The 11,250-nt window shown below is 38.2% G+C and overlaps 1 protein-coding gene across 2 annotated transcripts in view; it reads right to left on the bottom strand.

Annotated features, from left to right (window-relative positions):
* SLC30A7 (solute carrier family 30 member 7) overlaps window positions 1-11,250 on the bottom strand; it is an 87,121-nt gene that overhangs the window by 8,439 nt on the left and 67,432 nt on the right. For both annotated transcript variants that reach the window (XM_053214535.1, XM_015073849.3), the window contains one exon: window positions 6,615-6,764. In XM_053214535.1, the coding sequence (XP_053070510.1) occupies window positions 6,615-6,764 (150 nt within the window). The remainder of the gene's footprint in view (window positions 1-6,614; window positions 6,765-11,250) is intronic.

Below are 11,250 nucleotides of genomic sequence, written 5' to 3'. Positions count from 1 at the left end.
TGAGGTAATTTCTAGCATGGCTTTATTTCCTAGCGTTCACGGCGGAGGGCTCTGCACGGCACTGATGGGTGTGTGGGAGGAGCAGGAGCAGGAGCGACTCTGACGGGATAAAACACTGGGGAGACCTGGAAGCTTCCCAGCACAGAACACCCTTCAGCTTTCTTGCTGCATTAAAAAATAATAATAAAATAAATCTTTGCTGCGGTCAAGTTAAAGCTGTTATTCAAAATTGTTATTTGTTATTCAAATTTCCGGAAAATACATTTAATAGCAGCCTCTCCTTAAAGAGGCTTCTGGCAGAAAACAGAAGGATTTGGGGCTAACATTTAGAACAAACCTCAATTGTCTCATTGTAAAAGCGTCGATACAATACCAAGCCTACTCATCTCACAAAACTGTTACATGTTCATCCAGTATTTGACAAATGTTTAGTAAAGCCTTGTTCCATACCAGGCACTACTGGAAGGAACATATGTGAACATATAAGAAAGGATTTCATGTGCTATTAAAGTCTACGGAAACAAATTATTATGATTCATTCTAAGTAAGTGTATTTGATTTACTCAACCCAGATGGCCTCTGAAATAATGAAGGAACTCTTCTGCAAAATTCCTGTATGTCTGACCTTAAAAAAACAACTTCGGCCCAAATAACTGGCTTAATTTCTTAATCTCTTTTAACAAAATTGTTAATGAAAGTAAAATGGGCAAACTAAGTTGGGCTCCTGTCACTAGCCCTGTCACTTTCCTCACTCCCCGCCCTACTACAATGAAAATGGTAATAAGAAATGAGGTTAGCCCAAGGCAATAAAAAAAGAGGAAAAACAAAGAGGCTAGGTAAATTGATCTTTGCATAATCATGAGTTAATTACTCAAGCTTATATCTTTCCCCTGAGAGGCTACAGCTTTACATAAAAGCTTGGTCTAACAGAAGCAGTCATTTTGCTTCATCCAGCTGTCCTGAGGGGGACAGCCTCAAGTCTTCCAGCTTCCCATGTTCCTTTCTTCGTTTCCTTCAAAGTAGGGAAGCAGAATTGCCAAAGAATCCTATACTGAGTCATGTACTCCCTGAATGCAAACCAGGTTTTCAATACAGTTTACTCACCATAAAGAGAGGACAAATACTCCAGCAGATCAAAACAGGGCTTGGTTACATTAAAACATTCTACCACTGGGATGGCACCAGGAGTCATAGCCTGGCAGGGGATTGTCTTTAAAAAATGAAAACTATATAATATTCATTGTATCTTATATCATGAGAGTAATATAAACCAGAATTCAGTCAACACTTTTTAAAACTAAGACTTATTTTTTAACACACGTGCACTGCTAAGAAAATAAATGTTAACCTGGTGCCATAGACTTAGAAAATCCTCAATAAATACTCACTGTTGTGGAAAGACAAATGACTCAGAAACTTTTAAAAAATTAGGAAAGTAAACAGGAAAATGGCTACAGAAAATTCTGGTTTGTGTTCTCTACCAAATTCTACAGAAGCTTTCTACTTTTTAGTTTTTGAATATATAATATTAACTTTATCCTTTTATTTATTTATTTTTAAACATTTATTCATTTTTAAGAGACAGTGTAAGTGGGGGAGGGGCAGAGAGAGAAGGAGACACAGAATCTGAAACAGGCTGCAGGCTCTGGAGTTGTCAGCATAGAGCCCAATGCTGGGCTTGAACTCGCAGACCATGACATCATGACCTGAGCCGAAGTTGAACACTTAACTAACTGACTGAGACACCCAGCCACCCCTGACTTTATCCTTTTAAACTGAAGTGTTGAAAACTGCTTTACTCTTGCATATAAAACGAAAGCATCTCAGAATTAGTGAAACAGTGAGTGAATATGATAAAATTATTTTTTAATTTTTTTTAATGTTTATTCATTTTTGGAAGAGAGAGACGGAGCATGAGTGGAGGAGGGGCACAGAGAGAGGGAGACACAGAATCCAAGACAGGCTCCAGGCACCAAGCTGTCAGCACAGAGCCTGATGCGGGTCTTGAACTCATGAACCGTGAGATCATGACCTGAGCCAAAGTCGGATGCCCAACCAACTGAGCCAGCCAGGCACCCTGGTGAATGTGATGAAATGGTAAGTCATGAGCAATAACTTGGGCCCGGGTTCCTTCTTCTAAAAATTGCAAATAATAGAACCTGTTTTGTAAGGCTAGATTATTATGTTAAGCACCTGTCAAAATGCTTGGCACTGGTGGGCTCTCAATAAAGGTGATTTGCTACTGCTATTATTTTCTGCCCTCCATCAACCAACCAATGAAAGCTTAAACCTTGTGGATTAATTAAAAACAATAAACCTAGGGACCTGTCTGCCTCACATCCTACGGCTGTTTGCTCCAACCTCCTCAGAAAGGTGCACATACAATGAAAAAAATGTAAAGTTGGATAAGGAAAAGTTGAAGAGTTGGGAAGCAGAATTGATACATAAAAATTAAGATTAAAACCATCTACAAACAGGAAAGGGGTAGGTAGCTTCTCCCACTCGCTACCCTTACCCTCCAGCAGACATGAGGCTGGGGGAGGTCTATGGTCAGACAGGGAGGGATCAGGAGCATGGAGGGGTGGGGAGGTTCCTGAAACGTGGGTAACTCCCATTTGCGCATGTGAAGAGGCTTTCTGGTTCCTTCCTGGATTATCAGTATGAACTTCTATTTTGAGGCTAGAGAATACAGCACAAAAAGCTGAAGCAGGAAGCGGGGGTTCAGGACTTAATATGCATAACAGACACAGGAGAGTAGAAAGGATGAAAGAAATCATGATAGAAGTTCTATCACTGAATAAAGAGCATGTCTTAAGCTTGACTGTCTTCAGTGCTTTGTGGAACTGAAGAGGGCAATGAAACTGAAGCATATTTGAGATTTTTTCTTCAAACATTATTTCTAACAAAACAGTATATTAAAAAAATTAACAGATGATATCAGCAAGTTTTAAAGAAACATAAAATGTTAAATTGCCGTCTTAATCCAGTATCCTTTCTCTTCCTGTTCATACACCAAATATAAAAAATAAGTTTTCTATCTCCTCAATTGCCAAATGATAACTCATTTTTTAAAAGTTAGTGCAGGGGAGAATGGGAGAGAGAACTTTTTTTATGCCAACAGAAAACCTTGTAGTTTAAAAATCGTATTATCCCTTAACTAAAAATCCCTAAGGAATCTAAGTTCACCAAGTTTTACTCTCTCTTCATGCACAACAAGCCAACTCCTTTGGCCATTAAAGATTAATTGATAACCAAGGACAATGAGAATAAAAAGGACATGCCTAATATACAGTTCTAAAGAGTCATGAAGCTTACAGTTTTATCACCAGAATGGAAAATTATAATTCGCAGACTGATGTTGGTCCTTTCAGTTTAAGGTTACTTCATATACAGTTTAGCAAGAACAACTTACTAACCAAAAACTATTACTTAAATTCTGATTTAAGATCAGCTGTAAGAAAGACACCTGAAAATGTCATAAAACCAAAAAGTGTAACTTATTATTGAGAAGATCCTTCTCAGTCTTTCGGAACTTCAATTTCTGCTATGTCAGAACCAAAACAATTATCACCAAACAACTGTAAAATAATTAAAGGATGGGATGAAACATCAGTAGGGTGACCCCCACTCCCCTCTAGAAAAAACGTGTTGAACCATCTTCACTGCAAATCCCTGGTGTTTGCTGAGCGTGGAAGAGGGTGGCTTGACCCTGGCTGATGAAAAGGCTTAAAATATTTTTCAGAGCTTAAAAATTTCAACCCCAAATATAGTCTCCAAAACCAAAGAAGCAGCTGAATAAACTTTCAGCTTCAGCCATTTGAAAAGCCAAGATTTCCAGGGTTACCAGAAGAACGTCCTCCACCTACTTCAGTTACAACTTCAGCAGTTCCTAAGCACAGACACAGCTGCTTATGCATTTCTAAACCTAGAAGTGGCATTTCCTTTGCAGAGGGAAAACCGTGACTAAGTGCCCAAGTCACAGAAGAGTACAGTGTGTCCTACAGGTCAACAGAGGCTCATACAATGGGGGTGGAAGGACATGGTAGAACCAGAAGAAAAAGGTAAAGGAGAGAATGATGATCTAGAAATAACGGGGGAAGAGCAAAGTTATTGCTAGCCACATTCTCCTTTGGCCTCTAACACAGGAAGGAGGTGGGAGAAGGATTCAGACGTACTGTGAAGGTCTTGCACACTTCATTATGACATGAAAGTCATAATCATACAGACTTATTATAGTGTCTGTTAAGAAAAGACACGTAGTTCTTCAGATCCCAGAGTAAGTGGTACCAGCAGACTGTTTTATACTAGAGTAAGTCTTGCTGTTGCCTATACATAAAATTATTTCATTACTTATCCCCCAAGGAACATTAACATACATTTTTCATTATTAGAGAAGAGAAATCATTTCATTTTTTTCCTATTTTTTTTGAGATGTCATTTAATTTGTACTAAGGTCCTGAACTTAACTAAACTGCATATTATGTTCTGTTGTCCATGTCTGAAGATAATGATGTTTCTCTCCCTCTCTTCCTTTTTCTCTCCCTCTTTCCCTTTCTGTGTGTGTGTGTGTGTGTGTGTGTCTGTATATATCATGACTGTATTTTTGTGTTGTGGTTAAAAAGACCAATGAGAACCCAACCGTACTTTTTCCATACTTAGCATATGTAAAGACAGTTTTGTTCAAATACAATTTTAAGAATTTGTTTATTCAACAAATTTATTATACATGTACATTTTTCTAAGTATTGGGAATGCAAAATCATGATGTCTGGAAGGAACCTGCAGATAAATATGTGTTATCACAGGATAAAGTAATGCTGCTTGGAGGGGTTTTTAGGCTTCAGAGGGAAAGTAACAATTGAAATGGACCTTTAGATTAGAGTACAATTTGTCCCACACAGGAAAGTAAATAGTCTGGAGGGATATGAAGTACATGGGAATGAAGAACAAGAGGCTTGAAAACTGAATTGGGCTGTGCTGAAGTTTGGGTTTTATCCTGGTGGCAATGAGGAGTCTCTAAAGTTTTTATTTTTTAACTTTTTTATTTTGAAAAACTTTAAGATCAAAAGAATATTATGATAAATACCTATCTACCCATCGCCTACATTCTGCCACATTTCCTTTATTTCTCTAAAAGGAATCTTTTCACTTTTGCTGAACCATTTGAAAATCAGACATCCTGATCCTTTGCCGCTAAATCCTTCAGCATGTATCTGCTCAGAATGGGAACTTTCTTTGATAACCACAATATCATTATCACACCCAAGAAATCTAACACCTACACAATTATTATGAACTATTATGCAGTCCATATTCGAATTTCCCAATCACCCAATAATTTCCTCTGTGCCTGTTTTTTATTTCCAATCCAAGATTCAACCAAGGATTATGCATTGCATTTAATTGTGAAGTCTCGGGGCGCCTGGGTGGCGCAGTCGGTTAAGCGTCTGACTTCAGCCAGGTCACGATCTCGCAGTCCGTGAGTTCGAACACCGCGTCAGGCTCTGGGCTGATGGCTCAGAGCCTGGAGCCTGTTTCCGATTCTGTGTCTCCCTCTCTCTCTGCCCCTCCCCCGTTCATGCTCTGTCTCTCTCTGTCCCAAAAAAAATAAACGTTGAAAAAAAAATTAAAAAAAAAAAAATAATTGTGAAGTCTCTAATCTAGCATAATCCCCTAGTGGTTATTTTCCCCCTTTCTTGACACTGACAGTTGGTAACAATGCAGGCTAACAGTCTTGTAGAAGTTTCTACAAGCTGGGATTGTCTGATTGTTTGCTAGTGATTAGATTCACGTTAACCATCTCTGGCAAGAATACCACACAGGTGGTGTTATATGCTTCTCACTGCTTCACACCAGGAGGCATGTGCCAGTTTTAAAGCACACAGTTTCAAGGCATGGAAACAGTTCCTCACTAGATCTATGTGCTAGATAATTTTGGCAGCAGTGTCAACATCTAGATTATTTTGCCAAACGTTTCCAGCAAACTGGAGTGAGAGAAGAATTTCTATTTTCTCACTCTCTCCTTAGAACATCTAAGTTCTTATTCTCCCAATAGATAAGAGAAGAACACAGTAATCACTCCTCCAATGGTTATTGGTCACATGACTATGTCAACCCACGATGGCTTAAGCATTAATGTAATGAAATAATTTGGTTGCAGGCATGCATTGACTAATTTATGAACCCAAACACAACAGCATAATAAGCTTTTACATCAACACAGAACTATGGCTTTGCTATCATACAAAACTGCTAACACAGTCTACTTTTAGCTAAAGCCACTGACAAGGCATTATTTTTATTCCAAATGCTATTTTAGTTCCTGGCTTTAAAAAGCATTTAATATGCCTTGTAAGGAGTATACAATAAAGGAGGATCTACTTTTTCTTAAAAGAATTCAAATTAGTGCAATAATGAGTAAATAGGAATATCTTCCTTAAGAGTATTAACTAAAATTAGAATCCCAAATTTGACAGTATGAGTGAAAAAAGTACCTTTATACTTTCCTCATAGGATAGGATAGATATAAGTATTTACTCTGTTAAATAGTAAATATTTTTTAAGCTAGTAGATAAATTCAAAGATCCTTAAGAAGTTAATAAAAGAAGTCATACCTGAGTAAAAATGTTATGTGTTTGGCTTAAAATCCACCTGGCATCAGCATCAGGTGCTACTACTAATTTCAAGGTCCCAACGTAAACATCAGAACATAAGGTCCAGAAGTGCTGTTCTTGTAAACTGTAAACTCCTTGTAACTGCTGCACCTGAAATATAAAGGACAGATATTAGCACCGTAATCAAGCACAAGGGCCCCCTTATTTTATTATGTATGTTATTTTATTATTATTATATGCAACAGTTCAGTAAACTCTTACTTAAATTATTAACCATAATATTATCATATTATTACGTGGCATTGCAGTAAACATGGATTCTATTCTCTGGTTCAAAAACGGGGTTGGAGTGGGGTGCTTGGGTGGCTCAGTTGTTAAAGGTCCGACTTTGGCTCAGGTCATGATTTCACAGTTCGTGGGTTCGAACCCCACGTCGGGCTCTGCGTTGACAGCTCAGAGCCTGGAGCCTGCTTTGGATTCTGTGTCTCCCTCTGTCTCTATCCCTCCCCTGCTCACACTCTGTCTCTGTCTCTCTCAATAATAAATAAACATTAAAAATAATGTAAAAAGGGGCTGGAGATATTTGAATTAACTAGCAAATACCTATTGGGTACTCATTATGTGCTGTGGCAGGTGTTTGGGAAATATGAATGAAGCCCTATAAAAATATGTAGGGTACAGCTAACAGAGCACCTAGATGGAAATTTACACTTTTCAAATACATTGATCAGAGAACACAAATGAACTAAGAAACTAGAACAACAAAGTGAACTCCATGAAATTGGAAGGAAGGAAATAAAGGACAGAAATTAATGAACCAGAGATTTAGAAACTGTTAGAATTCACAGTATCAAAAAAGTAGCTCTTTGAAAGATTAGTGAAGTAGAGAGGTCAGTATTTCTTAAAGGGGGCATATTTTGGACAGGACAGTTCTTCACTGTGCCAGAAACTACAAGACCTTTGCATCCCCAAGTCCCCAAGGAGCTAAATGCCAACACAAACCCTTCTCTGAATCATGTGATAACAAAAAAGAGAGAGAAGTCGCTAAGTTTTTCCAATGGCTCCTTAAGGTTGTCCTTAAGCTGACAACCATTGGGAAGACAACCTCTGATGGAGGTTTAAAAAAAAAAAAAAAAAGAATGAAAAGGGAAACCAACTACACACAACAGATTTTAAAAGTTGAATCCAAACACTTCTCACCATCTCCACTGCTATCAGCCTAGCTGAAGACAGCATTATCTTAAGTCTGGATTATATCTCAAATATATCTCAAGTATACATCAAGTATTATTATCTCAAGTATAATTATAATAATAATAAAATATTTTAATAACTGCTCTATTTCTATTCTTGCACCTCTTCCATCTATTCTCATCACAGTAGCCCGAGTGCGATCCTGTTAGTTTGGGTCAGATGCTGCCACTTGCCTGTTCAAAATCCTCCAAGGACTTCCCATCTTACACTGAACAAAAACCAATGTCTTCACGATGACTTACATGGACCCGTGTCACATGGCCCCCCCTTTACCTGACCACCTCATCTCCTATTGCCCTGGCCTTGCTCCCTCTTCCCCAGCTAAACCAGCGTCCTCACCACTGGCTGAAAAGTCTGGCACACTCCCGCCTCCGGGTATTTGCTGTTCCCTCTGCCTGCAGTGTACCTCCCTTCCTGATTTCTACTCACTCGACTATGTGTGGGTTTTTAGGCAAATGTCATCTCAGTAAGTTACTGTAACTCTGTGCTCTGGGTCTTCTGTTACTTTATCTAAAATAATGTTTTCACTTTCATGTTTCTCTGCTTTTTTTTTTTTTTTTTTACTTTTTAGAGTATATTGTCACATATTGCATTACTCCTTTATATTATTTATAATTTTTATTGCCTGTCTCTCCAGGAGAACTTAAGCTCAATAAGAGCAGGGATGTATTTTTGTTTTTTTATGTTTTGTATCCTTAGCACCTAAAAACAATTCCTGCCCCAAGTAAGTTGCTCAGTAAATTGTGTGTGTGTCTATGTGTGTGTATAATATATATACATAAACACACACAAAATAAAAACATGATTTTGAAAACCTAAACAAAATGGATACGTTTTTGGAAATACAGAAAATGCTGTAATATGAGAAAAAAAGTAAAATGTGGGAAAGGACCATTAAAAATTGAATATGTAGGGGTTAATATACAAAATATAAAAATAACTCATACAACTCAATAGCAAAAAACCAAACTCTCTGATTAAAAAATGGACAGGGGTGCCTGAGTGGCTCAGTCAGTTAAGCATCCGGCTTTGGCTCTGGTCATGATCTTGCAGTTCGTGAATTCAAGCCCCATGTTGGACTCTGTGCTGACAGCTCAGAGCCTGAAGCCTGCTTCGGATTCTGTGTCTCCCTCTCTCTCTGCCCCTTCCCCACTCATGCTCTGTCTCTCCCTCAAAAATAAATAAACGTTAAAAAAAAATGGACAGAGGATTAGAATAGACATTTTTCCAGAGAAGACATACAGATGACCAACAGATAGGTAAAAAGGAGTTCAACTCATTAATCACTAGGGAAATGCAAATCAAAACCACAATGAATTACCACCTTACACCTGTTAGAATGCCTATTACCAAAAAGACAAGATCCTTTTCAATTCGGAGATTCTCTGATCTTTAAGTAATCCATTTGGGATGTTAATTAAGAAAAAGTGGAACTTAGATATATCAAAAACATTCATTTTTATCAGAATTTGATGAACGTAGGCATTATTTTCTATAAACTCCAAGACAGTTGGTAGGAAATTTGAGACACTACCCACCATGCCCTTTTTAAAAACTGCTTTTACTGGGAAAAGAGGTCAAGGTGGACTTTTTCTTCCTCTTTCAGGACTCTGATGATGCAGTGGCTAGAACCTGATTATCACCCTACATTTTTCTAAATGGCATCCTCAGGGGATATACTGTGAGTGAAATAACCAACTGAATAGATTTCTTCTACCTCTAAGAAAGCAAGTACCCTTGTAGTAAGACTAAGGAATGATTCCTATACAAACTGACTTTAACTCTCCTCACATTAAAAAATATGGGGAAACTGTAGTTACAGATGAAAATCTGTGTTGCTTTTCCTACTCTGATGGTGTGGTAGAACAGAAAGGGCATGAGCTTTGGAGTCAGATGGATAAGGAGTAGAATGCTGGTTCAGCCACTAGCATTTGTGACCTTGGATGAGTTAAATTCTCTGAGCCTCAATTTTACCTATGCCAAGGACGATAAAACTTACCTGTACAAATATGGTGAAGACCAGAAACATATGTAAAATACTTAGTACAGGAACCAGCTTTATAGTAAACATTCAATAAATTGCTCCCTTCTCTTCCACAATTATGATGACTATCCTACCTTACAATCATAACCACAAATGTCAAAATGGGCAACACTTCACTTTCCCTCCTTCAAAAAAACCCCCCTTTTACACCTTCTTCTTTTTTCCTCTGGCTTTCTAAGCTTTTTTGTTTGATTACACTGCCTTAAAAATCATAAAGAAAATAAAAGTACATAGAAAATCCCTTATCCTATACCACCAAATCCACCAGTTGACCCTCATCTATGTCAGCACATTTTTTTTTTAAGTTTATTTATTTATTTTGAGAAAGAGAAAGACAACATATGAGCAGGGGAGGGGCAGAGAGAGAGAATCCCAAGCAGGCCCCACACTGCCAGGGCAGAGCCCGACACGGGGCTTGAACCCAGCAGCCATGAGATCATGACCTGAGCCAAACTCAATGCTTAACTGACTGAACCCTATGTCAGCACTTTCTGCACCCCCCCTCCAGGGATACAGTACCCCTGGCTTCCTTCTACACTGAATTCCCCCATAGGGCTTTCAGTTCTATCCTTTTTCTTCTTAAGAACTTCATTCTTTCAATAACCACCTTTACTACCATACCATCGATTTCTTCTTCTAGGATGGCCCATCCCTATCAATAACAAACATGCTCCTGAACTACGCTGTGTAATACAGAAATAACTACACACATGTGCCTGTTTAACTACATGAGAATTAAAATACATTAACAAAGTCAGTTGTGCTAGCCATACTTCAAGTGCTCAATAGCCACATGCTCTCTCTGATCTCTGTACTGGATGGTGCAGATTATACAATACTTCCATTACTGGGGAAAGTTCTATGGGACAGCACTGTTCTAAAATATCTTATTTTAAAAACTGATACTGCCTGATACTACATCCATACCAGGCTGTCACCTCATTTCTTTGCTCCTTTTAACAGCAGCACTTCTTCTTTTTTTTTACTTTTTAAATTTTTATTTAGTTTAATTTTTAATTTACATCCAAGTTAGTTAGCATATAGTGCAACAATGATTTCAGCAGTAGATTCCCTAGTGCCCCTTACCCATTTAGCCCATCCCCCCTCCCACAACCCCTCCATAACCCTCAGTTTGTTCTCCATATTTATGAGTCTCTTCTGTGTTGTCCCCCTCTCTGTTTTTATATTATTTTTGTTTCCCTTCCCTTATGTTCATTTGTTTTGTCTCTTAAAGTCCTCATATGAGTGAAGTCATAGGATTTTTGTCTTTCTCTGACTAATTTCACTTAGCATAATACCCTCCAGTTCCATCCATGCAGCTGTAAATGGCAAGATTTC

This window comes from Acinonyx jubatus, chromosome C1 (genome assembly GCF_027475565.1).
Source record: "Acinonyx jubatus isolate Ajub_Pintada_27869175 chromosome C1, VMU_Ajub_asm_v1.0, whole genome shotgun sequence".
Classification (NCBI taxonomy): Eukaryota; Metazoa; Chordata; class Mammalia; order Carnivora; family Felidae; genus Acinonyx; species Acinonyx jubatus.
The sequence above is the reverse complement of the archived record's forward strand: the minus strand, read 5'-3'. Positions and strand labels throughout refer to the sequence as shown.